The sequence below is a fragment of the Homarus americanus genome, unplaced genomic scaffold, assembly GCF_018991925.1.
Source record: "Homarus americanus isolate GMGI-L3 unplaced genomic scaffold, GMGI_Hamer_2.0 scaffold48354, whole genome shotgun sequence".
NCBI classification, from domain to species: domain Eukaryota; kingdom Metazoa; phylum Arthropoda; class Malacostraca; order Decapoda; family Nephropidae; genus Homarus; species Homarus americanus.
Window position 1 is genome coordinate 7,531,596 of NW_024723833.1, and position 19,406 is coordinate 7,551,001.

Below are 19,406 nucleotides of genomic sequence, written 5' to 3' on the forward strand. Positions count from 1 at the left end.
CCTACAAAAGGGATTTATAATTGACGGTTCTGTAGTAATTATTTCTTTTATTAAGAAGTGATTGAAAGAGGGAATTTTTTAATGAGGGTGGTGCTGAGTGGGTGGGGAGGGCGGTGCTGGGTGGGTGGGGAGGGGAGGGAGGAAAGTGAGGGTGGGGAGGGAGGAAGTGGGAGGGTGGGGAGGGTGGAAGGAGTGGGTGGGAGGGAGGAAGCAGTGGGTGGGGAGGGCGGTGCTGGTGGTGGGTGGGAGGGTGGTGCTGAGTGGGTGGGAGGGCGGTGCTGAGGGTGGGGAGTGGTGCTGGAGGGTGGAGGGCGGTGCTGAGGGGTGGGGAGGAGGAAGGAGTGGGTGGGGAGGGTGGGAAGGAGGGTGGGGAGGGCGGGTGCTGAGCGGGGTGGGGAGGGTGGGAAAGGAGGGTGGGGAGGGTGGGTGCTGAGGGGTGGGGAGGGCGGTGCTGGGTGGTGTGGAGGGCGGTGCTGGGTGGGTGGGGAGGGCGGTGCTGGGTGGGTGGTATGTGGATAGGTATTTCCTGCTCTCTCTAACTTTTTTCTGTTCTGAATATTGTAAACTCACTCATTGGTCCTTGGTTCGATCCCCCACCCCCACCTCCTAAAACAATCTAAGTTTCCAGGCTAATAAGTCTTAACTGTGTGTAACCTATACTAAGCGTTTGAGATGGTTATAAAAATACACACATACACACACACACACACAGTGATTTACTTGCATATATATATATATATATTATTTGTTTTACTATTTTTTTTGCCATTATGATTTGTTTTTACTAATTAAGGAGAATCACGCCTATATTTTAAATACATACCCGACACCACCTGCTGACAAGGACAACGAAACATCACTGATCTCTTCCTCTTCCTCATCCTCCTCCCCCTCCCCCTTCACCTCCAAATAACCTCTAAAACAATTCACAGATTCCCTTAATTATTGGAAGACCCCCTCTCCCCGCAAGACACGTGAAGCGTTTTAACCCGACAAAATGTGTGTGTGTGTGTGTGTGTGTGTGTGTGTGTGTGTGTGTGTGTGTAGTAAGATGTGTTCCTACATATCCATTTAGAAGAAAAAACATATTAAGCTACAGGTACAAACTTTTGAGAATTAATAGTGATTTACTCGTAACTTTAAGTGAGTGTTAGATCATGCGACCCTACCCCATTACCCCATCACCTTGGCCCCATCCCACCCATCACCTTCAACTTGACCCCATCCCACCCCATCACCTTCAGCCTTATACCCTTACCCCACCATAACCCATCATCTTCACTCATACCCCATCGACACTCATTGTACCACCCATCACCCCCCACCCTCACCCTCCTCTTCATCTCCTCACCCTTCCCTCTCCTTCTCATCCCCTCACCCCCCCCCCCTCCGCCCCACCAGTCTACCTGTGGTCTGTAGAGGGAGGGGGAGTACGTTCACCTGTACCAATATGTCAGGTGGCAACATTTCCTTCCCTGGCTCGACACTTGGTAGCCTCTCTGTGTCCCCGTGAAGGTGGTGGACGCTGGGCTGAGGAACTGGTAGGATATATACAGGTTCAATGTTTGTTTTACTGATATATAATTAGTTAGGCCTCTAATTAATTATACCTACGTGTTAAAAAGAGGTATATAGTTAGATAGAAGTTTGTTGAAGTCTTCTATGGGTCTCTAGTTAATTATAGTTTGTTTAGGATTGTTTCGGATTGTTATGTTCTAGCTTATGAAATGTTTACAATTAATATATAAAGTTTACTAATAGTCTACAATTAATTATGCCTGTTTATCCCTATCACCATAAACTAGATCATTTATAATGACCATATTAGTTATTTATGATTAAATATACGGTGTTAACTATTGCTAAGAATTAATATAATTACCGGAAGTGAATTATTGGAAGACGATTAATTATATTAGATATATATTGGTAAATGACTAAATAATTATATAATATTATTGGTTTACGACCGAAGATATTTATTCAATATCAATATACATTTAATTGTATATATTATCCTACAATTACACGACAGATTTAACACTGGTGTATGAATAACAATAAAGACTGAATGAATAAATAATGATACAAATATGAACACAACCTCCATATGTAGACCCTCTGTATACCGGATACCTGCCATAACGGACGAACATCAAGGGTTAAATCAGCCGGTGTGTGAGTTTTCCCTTCGTCAAATTGTGTGATTGGAGGTTTTAATTATTTTATTGTGTGTACCATACATCACCTAGACTGTCAATCTTGGGAACATAGTAGTTGACCACACCATCTGCCGACCATAACCTACAATTAAGTAATCGAAGTGGTTAATTAGCCGGAATTCCGAGACGGATGTCGAGTTGGTTGACCATTGATTCGAGACTTCACATCGACACTTATACCTACGACAGGTGTGGTGAAGCGGGCGACTTCCTGGTAACCAATAATATCGTTCCTGTGGTGTTATTCTAAACCATCATCCACACTGAATGTTAAACAAGCAAACTCACCCTCCTTTCTGGGGATGGATCGTTAACATGGAAATACCTTAAGTGCTGTTCACCACATGACTGCTGCACCCAGAGGTCAGGTGAGGCCAGGCACGAGCGGGGTGAAGCACAACTGTTCTGGTCATGAAGCCACTCCCCTAATAAACCATTTCAGTGACCAGTGTTTCATCTGTCGGCCGCCCACAGGCTCAATCAGAGTAACCGTCTACATATCTGAGGGTTGGCGACCACAGTCCACCACTCTTCAACATTCTCGGGCTGTTTTTTACCAATCCTCCAAGGTTTTGTAGCCAACAGTGAGGAAAACCCAACGCTGACGTCAACTAAACTCACAAACACACATACATTTCATTATTATAACTATGAGCATAATTGACCCACAATACATTTGGAAATCAATTTGGTTTTTTTCCTTTGGTGGTCATAAGAGTTGATAATAAATTGATGTAGGATGACAAGACTTGATAGGGATTTACTTATCTACCTATGTTTAAACTAGGTGTCATGAGCGGGTGTATGTTGACAGGAGTTGATGTCTATTGATGTAATGGTGGGCTCATCCTACACCAGTTACATCTCTCTACAATATTCAACTGACGATGGATTTCCCGAACCCCTCAATTATATATCTCACCCTATAACAACCCTGGATAGAAATTATATACGAGTTTCAAGTGTTTCTGCTGTATCATCGTCACCACCACCACATTACCTGGAGGGGGGCACCTTGAGCTACCAAGTAATGTACTGTGTGAGCTAAACAAAGCCCTGACTCCATATTGACCTACTGTACAGACTGTGGAAAGCTTAACAACGAGAGGACACAAGTTCATGAAATGTGAAAACAATAACAGTGTGTCTCAGAAAAAAAATTATTATACACACTACCTTATAAATGTTCATAGAGTGATACCCTGAATGTTTATATTATAATGTTTCTATTACTTATTGATGAGGAAGATCTCCCACAAGTAATAACAATATTGGTGTTTTAATACAAGCATTCACTCCATCTACAAGAAAATCTATAAGGCAGTGTGTAGTGGATGAAAAGCTTGAGAGGTCAGACATCTTGGGATTAAGCAATGATAAACAGGTTAGGTTAGGTTAGGTGAGACAGACTGGATCACAAATCTTTAAGAGAATGAAGAATTAGTCAGATTAAGTGAGGCTTCAATAGATATTCACAAAAAAATAAAAAGGAAGGTGGATTAAAATGAATTCAGTTTAGTAGTGGTGGAGGGAGTGGTGGAGGTGGAGAGGGGTAGTGGTGGTGGAGGGGGTAGCGGTGGTGGAGGGGGTAGTGTTGGTGGAGGGGGTAGTGGTGGTGGAGGGGACACAGGGGTAGTGGTGGTAATGGGGGGGGGGGTAGTAGCAGCAGAGGTAGTGATAACGGTGACATGAGTAGCAGTGGCAATAATAATGTGTTGGTGATAATACTAACGAAAAGAATGGTGGTAGTGGTAATGGTGATAGTGGTAATGGTGATAGTGGTAATGGTGATAGTGGTAATGGTGATAGTGGTAATGGTGGTAGTGGTAATGGTGATAGTGGTAATGGTGATAGTGGTAATAGTGGTGGTGGTAATGGTGATAGTGGTAATGGTGGTAGTGGTAATGTAAGGCTGGTGATAATAAAAGGCGAGTGATGGTGGTAGAGCAGGTAGATGATGGTGATGATGGTGGTAAAGGTGATAGAGAAACAGCTGGTAGTAGTAGTGGTGGTGGTGGTAGCGAGTTGCCAGGTGTCGCTAGCTGGGCAGGTAAGACACAGTCAGTCAGTCAGGTGTGGGGCAGACGCTACCTTGTCCTTCTCTGGTCACCACCACACGACGCTCTGCCTCCCACCACAGTATACATACACACTCGTCCACGCCACACATACACACACACACATACGTATACCACCTCCCGATAAGTAAACACAGTGACTACAAATTTTACCGATCTAAAGTGTTATGTGTGTGAGATACAGTGTAGAGACGATTTAACGCAGTAAATGAGTTATATCGCTAAAAAAACCCACACACAATCAAGGATAATCACCAAGCAAGCACGACATTAGCCAGTTTGATCAGAGTAAACAAGTGTATACGGCTTGAACCTGATTAACCGGCAAGAACAAGGTCTAGAAACGTTTTATCGGCACAGTAAGTAAGTGATATAAACCCTAACCTAACCTAACCAAGCGTAACTCACAGCTAAAATAAAAGATTTATTCTCCCACACGATATAAAGAGTCTTATCCCCAACACCACCACAAAAAAATATTAATTACAGAGAGAATAAACTGAAAAAAACATATACTGTGAAATAAGAATTAAGAAGTTAAAAAATAAGTTAAAATCAGTTTGCTTCAGAGAGAACGCCGTGTACAGTTATACCGACACGACACCCAAGAATAAACAAGGCTAAGCAAGAAATAAGCAAGCCTAATCAAGAATAAACAAACCTCACCAAGAAAAATAAACAACATTAAAAATCTTGCGCCCGTAATCAAGTTTAATCAACCGGGGAAAAAAACCCAATCAAGTTTTATTTCCCCCTCAAAACCTAAGACTTAAAGCACGACCTTGAAGTGTAAGCGACGAGGAGGAGGAGGACAGTAACTTCTACCTACTACACTATATAAGAAATTGAGCATATTAATCGTGTGTATGAGTGACGAACGACCCAGTGAGTGACGAACGACCCCTGTGAGTGTATAAAAGACAACAGAAAAGTATAGAAGACAAGTGTAAAAAAAATATAAGTATAACAAAAAAGAAAAAAAAACGAAAGAAATACAAATTGACCAAAAGAAACTAGTGAGCGTCGTTTAGGGTATAACAGTACATTAAATTGGCTGAGAGAGAGAGAGAGAGAGAGAGAGAGAGAGAGAGAGAGAGAGAGAGAGGTCATCAACACTCGGAAGACCCACAACAAGTGAAGTCCTGACGCCCCCGGGAGGAAGTGAACTGACTGTGGCTCCTGGCTCGCTGACTGGCTGGTGTGAGGGGGCGACTTAACGCTTCCTTTAAAACAAACGCCTCAGTCTACAGTACGTCATATGCTTCCTCATAAGGTAATATTGAGTTCTATTATTTACTAGTTCTATTATGTCTATTATGTACTAGTTCTATTATGTCTATTATGTACTAGTTTTATTATGTCTCTTATTTACTAGTTCTATTATTTTACTGGTTTTATTATCAATATTCACTCTTTCTATTCTTTCTCTCTATTTTCTGTCTGTTTCTCTTTTTTGTCTCTCCCTCTCTCTTCTCTTTCTCCCTGTATTTTCTGTCTGTCTGTCTGCCTCTCTGTGTGTGACAATAATCGCCTTACTATACATCCCTTATTGTCTATGCTTCTGGTAGGTAATGTCTGTGTGTGTATGCATGTATGTATCTCTCTATCTCCCCTTTGTGTATGTATGCATGTATGTATCTCTCTATCTCCCCTTTGTGTGATATAATATATACCTAACTATATATATTACTCAAGGTTCCTCTTTGTGCGTTGTTTTGGTGTGACTGTGTTTACCTTTGTGTGTATGTGTATGTAAGTTAGTCAAAATTATAGAATGAATCTTTCTCTCGGTCAAAGAAAGAATGTATAGTAAGCGTTAAGTTCTTGAGAGAGAGAGAGAGAGAGAGAGAGAGAGAGAGAGAGAGAGAGGGGGGTAATCATCCTCAACTACACCCTTCCACTGTGCAATTAGGTACCGGTAGAACAAACAAGTATAACAAACATGTGATTACCCAAAAACTACTAACGTCTCTGTCTGTCTGTCTCTCCTTTTCCCCGTCTACGTACACACACACACGCACACACACACACGTTCAATAATTATACAAACAAATATTTTACTATTAATCAATTTTTATCTTTACTTACAAAATTTATTAATGTCGGCATAAACAGTTATTTTGTTCACGTTAAAGAAAACGAAGTATTGCATCATTTACCATTTTCTAACAGAGGATAAAGCCAGTCTGTTTTATCCCTTATTAATTCTATTTGACTTATCCAGAGCACATGGGTGTTGGTTAATGCGTCGATGATTAACGGCTCCTGTGTCTAGATTACCAAAGTCAACTCACCCGATTTTCAAAGATTTTTCTACGTAAAATTTACATTCAATCAGGAGCTTAGTTGATGTATCGAGGTCAGTCAGGCAGTTAGCTGTGGTGTGATGTGGTATGTTGTGGTGTGGTGTGTTGTGTTGTGGTGTGTTGTGTTGTGGTATGTTATGTTGTGGTATGGTATGTTGTTTTGTCATTCTAGCCTTTATTTTAATGTTGTATTTGAAGTGAACCAGTTAAGATACGTTTTTATACCAGTTAAAATAAAAAAGCCTTAATTAGTCTTACCGTAACTGGTGAAACAGAACCAGTTAGGTGTGTTCTTACGCCATCATACACAACCACTTGTTTAAAGGAGCGTTAACATGCCAGAGAAGCCTCCCCCCCCGATATTCAGTATCAAGGTTATTGACACCCCTGAGAGAAAACTGTTGGAGGAACAAGTCTGGCGGACCCTTCCCTCCCTCCCTCCCTCCATCAGAGACACGCACGGGAATATCTTAGGGGAGGGGGGAGACTTGTTCACACTGGTAGAGGAGACAGTCTTCCTAACAACACGTATCCTTATTTCCTCAGTGTGTGTCTGTATGGTGCCGTGTGTGGACCAGGAGGCTGTACACACACATTAACAAACAACAACAAAAACTGGTCATGTTGGATAAAAATCTTAGATCGACACCAACTGATAAATATAACACAATTTATCTCATCGGATATCATGTATAAAATGACAGCAAACTCCGCCTAGTAACGCCGGTTCAGGAAAGACGAGTGAGGTACATAGCGGCTGGTGAAGGAGAGTTCATCCTGGTATAAATAATCAGGTTTGTCTCCGTCCGTCCCAGATCTTCACTGATAGAGGGTCCGGTGCTCCACGTTCTGGTTGTGTGTCTTCCTGTGTGTTTGTGTCGCCTCTCCCGCCGTCATCTTCCCCCAGGCGTTGATCCTCACCCGGTGCTCGGCCCTGGTCACACCCCCACAGTTCTGGGTATATCTTCTCAGTGATCCTCTGTGTGCTGAACAACAAAAATGCAATTCCAATCGTTCTGGTTCCCTGCCCACAACTGATTCTCTAAACAAGAGAAGAAATAAAAGTCACTTTTATTCGCGAGAGATGTGTCAGGACACCTCACAATAAACCTGGGGAGTTGGTGAGAAGAGATTTTTTGGGTGCTGGCAGAGAGGAACTTGCAAACTGTTTACATTGTGGAAGATTTACCTCCGAGTCAAGTCTCTAGAGAAAACTCTATCCTGTAAGTGAGTCTTCACGTACGAACCTTAAAGAATCTGAGTTCTGATTTGTACAGTAAGCGTAATACAGCGCCAAGTGTGAAGTATAATAATTGGTCTACACAGTTCCTTGATGTTTATGCTGACAGAGACCCTTGAGGATATCACACACTCAACACATGGTCATGGACTCTATATTCTGCACATAACTGTGTTCCTCCCCGTGACTCACACACCAGAGCGGCCGTGGTGATGATTACAATTACAGTATACACAAAAACTGATGTAGTCACCCATGATTTGGACGAATAACTTCCTCAGAGGGGTCTGGCACACACACCAGAGATCTTGTCTAGAAGTCAAACATTTTGCTATAGACTCGTCGAGAGTGTCTGGCATAAAACTGAACTACACAATGTACAAAAACTCTTGTACAATTTAAGCTAAAATAGTGGAAGTCAGACTACCAACAAAATAGCTTGAAATTCACGGTAATATTTTAGTTAATACAAAATTATATCGTAATATTGTTACAATCCATAAATATAACTGCAGGATCCTAAACACTGATTGTCCAGTATATTTAGAATACAGTATACTGTTGGCAGCCGGGCTGTGTAATTTTGTTGGCATTACACACACACAATATGTTTAGAAAAGTTCACAGGTAAAAGTTTTCATTTCAAAGTGATTTTACAGATGATGTGGGCGTGGTGTGTGCTGATGGGCGGGCTGGTGGGCGTAGGAGCTTTGCCTATAGTGGACCCTGGTAAGTGTTGAGTAATATGAATATAATATGCTTAAGCTCTTATAGTAAACGATGTCTTAAATGATTCAAATAAGTTGACTATATATGAACTAATTTTCATGAGATATTGGGAATAGCCAAAAAATTCCTATTTTGTAACGTCAGTTACGTGTTAAGGCTTGATTACACTACACTATTAGCTCCTTTACCGAATACCCACTGAACATACACGAGTGAGTAACATGTGACGACCAGCGAGCCCTGTGTTGCTTCATCCTTGTGAGCCCAGATTCACCTGTTTATACCAGTGAGAAGTGCTCGAGGGTCTGGGCCCTCGGTGTTAACCAGCGTCATCTTGTATTCAGTTATAACGGGTCACAATATGTCCTAACGTCCTGTACCTCGTGTTATCAGGGCTGTTCGTGATTCAAGGCGTCAGCAGCTGTTTCAAAGGTAGTGGTTACTGTTTGTTGGGCAACAACTGTACGGTGGACATCGACTTCAGAGCTGACAACACTGGCGGTCATTGTCGCGGCCTCCGAGATGCCTTCACCCCCAAGATTGACTTTGTCTGCTGCCAGTGAGTCTATAGTGCTTTACTCTTATTACCTGAAGTGTGGTTAGGATAGGTTGCATTATATTATATTATGCCAGTGAGTCTATAGTGCTTTACTCTTATTCCCTGAACTGTGGTTAGGTTAGGTTGCATTATATTATGTTAAGTTACCTCACATTACGGTAGCTAAGTGTTATATTAGGTTGCGTTAGGTCAAGTTCGCTAGATTTTATTTGGCTACATTATGTTATTGAAATGTAGCGTGGCTAACTACTTTAGTTCATCTAGAACAACACAAACACCAAAAAATGACCTTGAAAAACCATAGGCGGCGAGTAATTAGCCTTAGAAGAGTAATTAGCGTTAGAGAAGTAATTAAAATTATTGAGACGTCATTTGGACAAGAAAATTATACAGGTATCATATTGCGGACAACAGAGCCGTAAACACCTGTACATTACCTTCCAACCTTCACCTCAATGTACTTCTGGAGAGGGGAAGAGGGGGGAGGGAAGAGGAGGAGGATGGGGAGAAGGGTGAAGGGAAGGTGAGGGGCGAGAGGGAAGAGGGGGAAGGGAACAGGGGAGGGAGGGGAGGGAAGATGGGGAAAGGAGAGAGGGGGAGAGCGAGAGGGCAGAGAAGGAAGAGAGGAGAGTGAAGAGAGGGGAAGGAGTGAATGAAGGAAGGAGGAAGGGAAGGAGGGAAGGGAAAGAGGAGGGGAAGGGGGAAAGGGGAAGAGGTAAGAGGAAGAAAACAAGGAGGGAGAGGGGGAAGTTTGGGTCTCCTTGCCACATTCCCTGATACCCGTTATGAGACCTTTCATCTGTGAAGGTCTACAGTATAACATGTGGCCGGTCAATATGTCTACAGTGCTTCATGAAACGTCTTACCTCAAGCAGCGGCCGACAGATGGCTGGTGAGACGGACGGAGGAAGAGACAATGACAGTAAATTCATGGACAGTAGCTGACAGATGTGTAACTGTGGAGGAAAAATAAATAAAGCTAAAGAGAGAGAGAGAGAGAGGGAAGCACACTACCCCAGGACACAATGTACAGTATATACAGGTAAGTGGGGTGAGTGGGTGGGGGGGTGGAGAAGGGGTGGTGAGGGGAGGGAGAGGTCATGACCCTTACCACACCACCACACCTTGACCGCTAAAGTCCCGTTTTTTTGGAGAGTAGTGAGGATGTTTCTGTGGCAGCCAGCTATTGTTACCACCCTTACAGTATATCTCTTTATCGTGTTAACTGTTCTTCGTTCTTTGTTTCTCACCTGTTCTTCCCCGTTTCTGTGTTGTTCTTTCCCCCTGTACTTTCCTCTGTTCTCCTCTTTCTTCCTACTTGTTCTTTTCCCCCAGTTCTTTCCCTGTCTTCCCCCTAGTTCTTCCCTTTGTCCCCCCACCCCCTAGTTCTCCCCTCCCCCTGTACGAGTTAACGGGTAATATTATCGGGTCATCTGCTTCCTCTCTCTCCTGTGTTCCGGCTGTTTAAGAATGTCATGATCATAAGAGATGTGAATGACTGTCGACCGTAATTTGAGGGTTGAATGACGGAGGCCCAAATGTTGATGCTACCGGTACAGACATTGGTGGGGGAGGAGGTGAGGTGGGGGTGGGTGGTGGGGAAGAAGAGGAGGAGGGGGGGAAGAAGAGGAGGAGGTGGGGGGGGGAAGAAGAGGAGGAAGACGAGAGTTATACATCGTTACTCCTAAATATACCTTCCATTCTTTACCATAACACACAAACCGCTGTTTATCACTCATTCTCCCAAGTCATCTCATCACCTTCTGCCATACTACCATTCTTATTATTATCTCTTATTACACGTTTGTCTTCCAGGTACAACCCACTAGGTAAAGCCACCAGCGAGCCGCCCACCACAACCCTCTCCTCCTACACCATCACCGACGTCTTCTCCCTCATAGAGCAAGATATCATCAACCAACAACAGGTCAGTAGCATTCCTTTTAAGATGTTTCGGAGCGTGACGTCATCTGAAACAACAACTTTGATTGGTTTCGGAAAGTGACGTCACCCTGAGACAACACCTTTGATTGGTTTCATAGCGTAACGTTACCTGAGACAACTTTGATTGGTTTCATTGCGTGACGTCACCTAAGACAACAACTTTGATTGGTTTTATAGCGTGACGTCACCTGAAATAACAACTGTGATTGGTTTCAGCAATCTCAACTAACAAACTGTGATCAGAATGCCAGTAACAACTATACTGAAATAGATTATACTTTCAGAGGCCTTCAAGCACAAGTCTATCACGAACTATAACGAGAGCTTTACAACTACACAACTATGACTTTCTTCCTCAGAAAATACATAAAATAAAATAAAATAAAATAAAATAAAATAAATTAAAAAACTGACGTCATCATAACATAAGAAGCCGATGTTTTTTTTGTAGCTGTAAAAAAATGAGCTTTAAAAATACCATTCAAATACTATTGGTACTATGAAATAAATTTAATCTTCAACTAAAAAAAAACTAATACATACCTTAAGTTAATACTGTAGCAAATAATAAAAATAATACACTTCTTTACTCTTGAATTATACAGATGAACACAACATCGGCACCACACACCCTGAACAATAGTCTGTCGTCTACCTGTTTTATCACCATAACTGTAGACCTCACCTGTCTCTCTCACTCTGCCGCCAGGAGGAGCTGGACATTGATAACCTCAAACCTGAGAACTTAATCGACATTGTGGGTGTGGTAACTGACTTCACGGGTATCATCGACCTGGTGACACGCCCCTGGACCGGCACAATACCTACCAGAGCCTCCACGCCTACCACCACGCCCCTTCCACCGCCCACTACTCCTTCACCTCCCCCTTCCCCGGCCACCCCAACAGACCCTCAGCTGATCTTACTAAGTGAAGAGGACTCAGAGATTGATCAGGTAATGCATCATGTTCCCAGAGGTTTTGTTTGTGTTTACTGTGTTGCACGTTTCAAAGATTCCCACATAAATGTTCCCAAAGACTAGTGTAGTGATGCGAAAACAAAACCAGCTGACTTACTTAAGCTGAAATATAATCATGGATTCTCAGAGTTCCTTTGTTTAATGTTTTCTCGACCCTTATCGGTGGCCAAGATGGTACACAGACACACTACTGTTCTTGTCCCCATTAATGGAACACAATTTCATGTTCGGTTCTTTACGAATTCTGGTCCAGGATTTAAATTTGGATGGAAAAATATTATAATTTCTGAAGTCATGTCTTGATGCACAGTAATGATATACTTACGGAGATTCTGGGGTATTGTTACGGTGGTCTACACTGAAGTAAGGTAGAGTTATCAGTTTCAGATAGAAGAAAATACCTCTTGCTGTGGTGTGACCTTACGACAAACGAAATCAACCATTAGTAGTGTTATAAGATTAGGACGCACCAAAGGAGCCCTTACAATAGTGTAAACCTGCAACTCTTGTTATTAAGTGAACTGCGGCTGAGGTTGAGTGAGTTAAGTCTTGTAATGTTGTCAGGTCAGGTTAGGACTTACGACACTGTCTTTAGTTGTGGTAGTGTGATGTTACGACACATTAACTGAACTCTAATTCTCTTCCCCAGCCAGAGGAGACCACGGAGAGTTACCACGAGATCCCAACTACCATAAAGCAGTCATCTGTGGCTGAAGGAAACGACCAGTCGTCTACTGAGGCCAACGTCCTCACCACCACCAAAACTCAGGCCATCGATGACACCACTACAACATCTAGTCTGGACCTCACCTCCACCCAGACGACAATACGACGTCCACCACCACCACCACCACCATCTTCTACCCTCATCAACTCGGACAACATGAACGTAATCTTCCTCCCTCATTTATCCTTCCAGAAGAAACCTTCCACAGGAGAGAAGCAACCTCCTGAAGGCCAAGAGAAGGTTACAGACACCCAAGTTATCGACGGTTCGGACAACACAGACGCCATCGTCTTCCCTGACGAGTCCCCCGCGAAGAACCCTCCTTCAACAGTAGAAACTCAGGCCCTGGAGGAGGTCACGGAGACGCAAGTTATCAACGGTTTGGACAACTCAGACGCCATCGTCTTCCCTGACGAGTCCCCCGCGAAGAACCCTCCTTCAACAGTAGAAACTCAGGCCCTGGAGGAGATCACGGAGACGCAAGTTATCAACGGTTTGGACAACTCAGACGTCACCGTCTTCCCTGACGAGTCCCCCGCGAAGAACCCTCCTTCAACAGTAGAAACTCAGGCCCTGGAGGAGGTCACGGAGACGCTGGTGCTCACTGAAGAAGGTGGTGAGACCATCCCAGTGACAGAGCTGGAGTCCAACAGCGTGCAAGACACTCAAGAACCAGAAGTTTCGACGACGACTACGACAGAGGGATCAACTGTAGAACAAGTCACTGACCAGAGTGTGGGGGAGACGGTGCCTAGTCAAGGGGTTATAGTTGTTGGAGAGCTTCCCGAGGTGACACAATTGAATGGGGAGATTCCTGAGGTGACACAAGTGAATGGGGAGACTCCCGAGGTGACACAAGTGAATGGGGAGATTCCCGAGGTGACACAAGTGAATGGGGAGACTCCCGAGGTGACACAAGTGAATGGGGAGATTCCCGAGGTGACACAAGTGAATGGGGAGATTCCCGAGGTGACACAAGTGAATGGGGAGATTCCCGAGGTGACACAAGTGAATGGGGAGATTCCCGAGGTGACACACGTGAATGGGGAGATTCCCGGGGTGACACACGTGAATGGGGAGATTCCCGGGACTGTAGGAACAGGCGAGGAAGAGTCTGGGGTAGTAGGACCAGGTGGAGAGATCCCTGGAGTGGAAGGAGCAGGTGGGAATGTAACTGAGGTGGCAGGATCAAATGGAGAGGCCCCTGGAGTGGTAGGAACAAATGGACAAGAGTCTGGAGTGATAGGAGTGGGAGGGGAAGACCCTGGAATGGGTGAAGACTTCCCAGGCGGAGAAGAACCAACAGACTACGACTACTACAGTAACTACCCCGATCAACTGCTCCTTCAGCCCGTCAACCAGAACATCTGTGGCTTCAAGGGACTAAAGAACTACGTAAGTAACTCTTGAACACACTCAACTCTCGGCTAAACTGCTCTCATGGTAAACTTTGTTCATCACAATTTATACAAGATGTCCTGTTAAAATTAAAATGATTTAAAGAGGCCGCCACTCACATACTGTAAACCCTTAAATAAACACAACAAACTACAGTCGCTCTAGCTGATGACTAAACATGCTCACCGACCTGTAAATAACGTTCAGTATGTAATGTTCAACTTGGGGAAAAAGTGTTCAAGTCCTCCTAGTGCAGTTAACCTTCTCTTCAACTCCGATCTTTGTTGTTAGTTAATATTTCATTCCACAATCTGTTGCAACGTTACAGCCACACAAATATATGCTGTCAACGATCAACTAATAAATATCAAGGTAGTTTATGTAGGTCCAATATCGGTAATGATCCACACAGGAGCCACAGACGTCAAAAAAGTTCATCGACCGCCGAATAACTTGCTTATAATTACACTATCTATCGACCCAGATACCAGACCCGTCGAGCAGCAGGATCCTGGGAGGTCTGGTGGCGTCAACGGTCGAGTGGTGTTGGGTGGCGGCCATCATGGAACGTCGACAGGGTGGGAACAAGTACGTGTGTTCGGGGGCGCTCGTCGAGTCTAACCTGGTCGTGTCCACAGCCACCTGTCTTAGGAGGTGAGTCCGGCTATTACATTCTTCCCTACAGCCAACAGTTTATAGGAGTCGTAAGCGAATTTATCTCATTATATGGGGATTAATGAGTGGATTTAGTTAACACATTCCCACTACCTGTAATCAACCTACCCTGTTGCAGCCTTTACCTGTAATTAACCTACCCTGTTGCAGCCTTTACCTGTAATTAACCTACCCTGTTGCAGCCTTTACCTGTAATCAATCTTCTCTGTCCCGTTACAGGCTAAACCCACGCAACCTCTCCCGCTATGTGGTGGTGCTGGGGGACAGTAACCTGCAGGAGGACCTGCCCTACGGCCTACAGTTCCACTCCCTGGCTGAGGTGGTCACCCACCCTGACTACTTCACCTCCGGAGGAGCCCACGCTAATGATATTGGTGAGTCTGACCCCAAGTGACCCCAAGGTGACCCGGATGACCCCAAGGTGATCCCAATTTGGTCGAGTGTTATCCCAACCTGATTTTCTCGGGTCATTCAATACTCGCCCACTACACAACACCTTCAAACAATCATATATATTGTTTACACTATTTGTCACATGGCACTGACTCACTCCCTTTACCTTCGTTATTACCATCTTTGCCTTTATACCGGGGGAACTGTATACACGCTTTCTGACATGACCTTACCACCCTTCCCTCTCCCATACACAGCACTACACATTCCTGTTATCCGTGTTATCAGTATTCCATCTCCTATTTCTAACATTTCAATGGTGATTCCACTTTCTCCTGAGCTTACTTATAACCAATCTGACCTCCTCTTTCTACTCCTATCTATATATTACGACCCAAAAACTTCTCAAACTCACCTTTTTTTTTAAGAGAAGAAATTGTTGTCACACTCCTGGTCAGACGAGCGGTGGAGTCGGACTAGTGAAGTGTGAGTTATCTTCACCGAGCGACCCATTGTGCTCACATCTGGCAAAAAGGACGAGAGTTAGTTCACCACCCCAAGTCACTACCCGTGTTTCTAGCGCCTTAAACCTAACATAGACCCATTGTTTACAGGTGTGATAAGGCTGGTGGACCACGCCACACTGAGCCACAACGTGTGTCTGGTGTGTATGGCCCAACAGGACGCTATCTTCCCCGCCCAGACCTGCATAGTGACTGGCTACGGCATCGGCCACGTCCCATACAACATGATCACAGGTCAGTGTGGTTAACTACATTCATCACGCCTTACCAAGCTATACTGTATGTGTATTAATCGTTCACCTATAGCCTGAGGCTTGGTTGCATTGTTTACTGCAATAGCAACTCCACGAAAGCAAGTCCTTCCTTGTCGGTCTTGAGAATTTGACCAGTTGAGAAAGTACAGTACATCAATAATATAAATCATTGTTGATGTGTAAGATAACTCCACCCATTAAACTATCCTCAATGTTTTGCCTCGTTTGGGAGTCTAACCAAACCACAACCATTATTAAAACATCTGTCACCTTCACCAATATGTGTTCCTTTGCCTCTCACAAGTTTGGAAAATACATGCGTTAAATGTTTGCCTTGGCAGTACAAATAAATCCTGGCAGCTCCCCTTCTTTACCGGACGTTTAATTATATCTTGTTTCTTAGTGATTAATACAACACTACTATCATAACTCACACACTTACAACATTTGACTATCGATAAATTTTACAGAGAATAAATGTTAACAAGTACGACAACTACTCTTAACTGTGTCTCCTAGTATACAGAGAGACTATTACATATTACTGCACAAACTTAAGTCTTCCCTTGCCATTTAAGAAAGTGTTTCAAAATTACAACCAATACAGTTTTGTACAACTTCACCGACCCACACCTGTCCTGCCCAACACAAGACGCTTCAAGCCTACAATGCAGTATTGCCTTAAGTAGAGATGAAAGACAAGCTGCTCTTTCAGGAAATGTTACAGCCTTACCTGACACACGATAATCTCACCAACCCTTACCTTGCCCTCACAGGTGTATGACTTAATAAGAGTTGTTACAGAACTTAGGAAGCATTACAGTACTTGCTTTAGTAGGTATAAGACATTGCCTCCCGGGGACAGTATAAAGTAGAGAATCATAATAAAAATCGACATGTACGACAAATTCACCAACCCATAACTTCCCTCTACCAGACGTGAAAGACGTGGTGCCATCTGACGGTGTGCTGAGGCAGTTGTCGGTGCCGCTGCTGAAGAAGGGAGAATGTCGCGCTGCACTACAGAACGTGACGGGGTCGACCATCTTGGCGTCCTCAGACTCCTTCCTCTGTGCTGGCGGGCTGGACCACGCTTCCGCCTGCTACGTTAGTATCTAAATTATCCTACTGATGCTGCAATAACAAGATCACAATGGTCAGAGGTTCACCGCTAGCATGTTAGGCTGGTGGACGGCGGTCAGTGGCAGGATTAGTATCGTTGTTCAAGACTTGTACCATTCAGGGGATGTTCTCATATTTGTTCATTCAACTTTTTTGTTCTATCAATCCATCTACTCACTTATCCACTATCCACAGAGCACGATGGACGGAGGCTCACCACTAGCATGTGAGGTTGGTGGACGGTGGTTCGTGGCTGGTCTAGTGTCGTGGTCCAAGGACTGTACCGTCCCGGGAACACCCAACGTGTACACGAGAATGACGTCCTTCACCAGCTGGCTCCAGGCGACCTACCTCAGGATGCTGGGCTTCCTCACCCAAAACGTGTACTCCAACAAGCAGCGATGGATGCACCAACACGTCCACGATGTTAATAAGGAGTTCGCCTGAAGTTCTACCTCTTGAGGACACTTCTGCTTTAATTAACACCTATTTATTGAGAGATGATTTAGCTTTAAGTCCTTGAGGTCCTTTTGTTTGGAATCGTTTTGCTTGAGGTCCTATGTTGGAGGATAATTCTATTTGGAGTCCTTTTGCTTTAAGATCCTTTTGCTTAATGATAATTTTGTGATATAATTCCTTTTAAGTAATTTAGCTTAAAAGATTATTTGGCCTGAGGATCTTTCTCTACTTTCCTGTATGAATCCACAGAGCCTACAGGGCATTGTGGGAACACTATTTAAGACAACAGCAATAAGTAAAACCAACGACATTCAGTATACGATGCAAAATGCCCCCCCCCCCTAATCCAGCTCACATCAACAACCATGTCAACCCAAATTTTGATATTTTGGGGGAGGGGGGGCGGGGAGGTGACGTTTGGATCCCCCCCCTCCCCCCAAGCCAACAAATGATTACGAATTCCAAATACTTCGTTAATCACTATGGGGGCACTAACGAATAACAATGTGTGTACTTCGATTCACGTCATTTCAGAAACCACGCTTTTGTAAATTTATGGTAACGTAGCCTTTGACCTCTATAAGAGCTAACAACAGAGGGTAAAGATTCTAAACAAGTCTACATCAGATTTTAGAATTTATCAATACATCTCCACCAGATTTTAGAATTTATCACTTTTTTCTACAAATTCGTGCTAAAATCGGTTAACATATACAGGGATGATACAAAAAAAAAACATAATTTAACTCATGATATTCTTAACTCTACAAAATTAAAAAATATCATAAATTACTAATGTATGTACCCGCTTGAGAACTGTTACATGGCACAGTCCCATTCACTAGTTGTGTTTACAGAGGCTCGTCAGGTTTTGTGCAGTGTGGCAGCCCTGTGTTTGTTTACATTCGACAGAAGGAAACTCTCGATAGTAAACTCACCATAGAATCAAATTAAAACAACATTAAAACAAATACCTCAATGATAATGATTTGTGGGAGGTTTACATGAAGAGCCCCTGTAAACGCACAGGTGAAGTGGACTGTGTTCTTTGTACTGAGATGATCCTAGAGTTTATAAAGGTATGATAAGAGATGAATTTTAATTGGGTCTGATTTGTTTATTCTTTGTCACTTGCATATTAACAACAAAAAGAGAAATTCGAATGCTATGATAATTAACCTAATGACTTATTTTACCTGATTTTGATTTTAACTTAACCTAATCTAACCTAACCTAAATTTAACCTTATTTAACTTAACCTAACCTAACCAAACCTAAATTTAACCTTATTTAACTTAACCTAACCTTACCAAACCTAAATTTAACCTAACCTAGCCTAACCGACAACCACCCAGGTAGCATTAAGGTGTTAAATCATCAGGTGAAATAAGCTGGTGGAGGCTAATCATCAAGTGAACCAAAATAACAAATGTCTCTATCTGTTTGTGGAGATTATCAGTACACAATGCCGTAGAAATCAGTATTGAAATCCGTATTGAAATCCGTATTGAAATCAGTATTGAAATCCGTGTCAAGTCATCAAAATATTAAGGTCAAGGCCAAAACAGGTCAAAATGGCTTCGTCAAGAACTTTCTGAACATAGTCTGGTTACGAGTGGGCAGAGGTCAAAGGTTATTACTAAAGGTAAATAAAACAAAATCCATCTTTTACAAATTTCCCCCAAAAGTTGTTGTAATTACTGAAGCTTAATGAAAAAAAGTAAACAAGAAGTGATTAGAAGTTGGTGATAATTGCACTAAAGGTCAAAGGTTACGAAGGGAGGTCAACGTGACGTG

The 19,406-nt window shown here is 43.3% G+C and overlaps 1 protein-coding gene across 4 annotated transcripts; it reads left to right on the forward strand.

The window, feature by feature from the left end:
- Positions 1 to 4,292: 4,292 nt before the first annotated feature.
- Positions 4,293 to 18,845, forward strand: LOC121863853 (mucin-5AC-like). 4 transcript variants are annotated; one of them, XM_042362739.1, is made up of 12 exons: positions 4,293 to 5,573; positions 8,506 to 8,575; positions 8,969 to 9,134; positions 10,950 to 11,061; positions 11,788 to 12,033; positions 12,707 to 13,834; positions 13,865 to 14,179; positions 14,667 to 14,836; positions 15,077 to 15,231; positions 15,865 to 16,008; positions 16,966 to 17,135; positions 17,346 to 18,845. In XM_042362739.1, exons 1-12 carry the CDS (start codon positions 5,559 to 5,561, stop codon positions 17,595 to 17,597), a joined length of 2,943 nt encoding a protein of 980 aa, XP_042218673.1. In that variant the 5' UTR covers positions 4,293 to 5,558; the 3' UTR covers positions 17,598 to 18,845. The 4 variants fall into 4 exon arrangements, with proteins under 4 accessions (XP_042218673.1, XP_042218674.1, XP_042218675.1 ...); XM_042362740.1 differs by having other exon boundaries at positions 12,707 to 13,573; positions 13,604 to 14,179; XM_042362741.1 differs by having other exon boundaries at positions 12,707 to 13,573; positions 13,634 to 14,179.
- Positions 18,846 to 19,406: the final 561 nt, after the last annotated feature.

What these genes read in the sequence shown, in the direction of transcription:
- LOC121863853 (XM_042362738.1), top strand. An exon ending in AGGACTCAGAGATTGATCAG is followed by an intron (nt 12,034 to 12,706) that starts GTAATGCATCAT and finishes TCTCTTCCCCAG; the next exon opens with CCAGAGGAGACCACGGAGAG. An exon ending in TCAAGGGACTAAAGAACTAC is followed by an intron (nt 14,180 to 14,666) that starts GTAAGTAACTCT and finishes CTATCGACCCAG; the next exon opens with ATACCAGACCCGTCGAGCAG.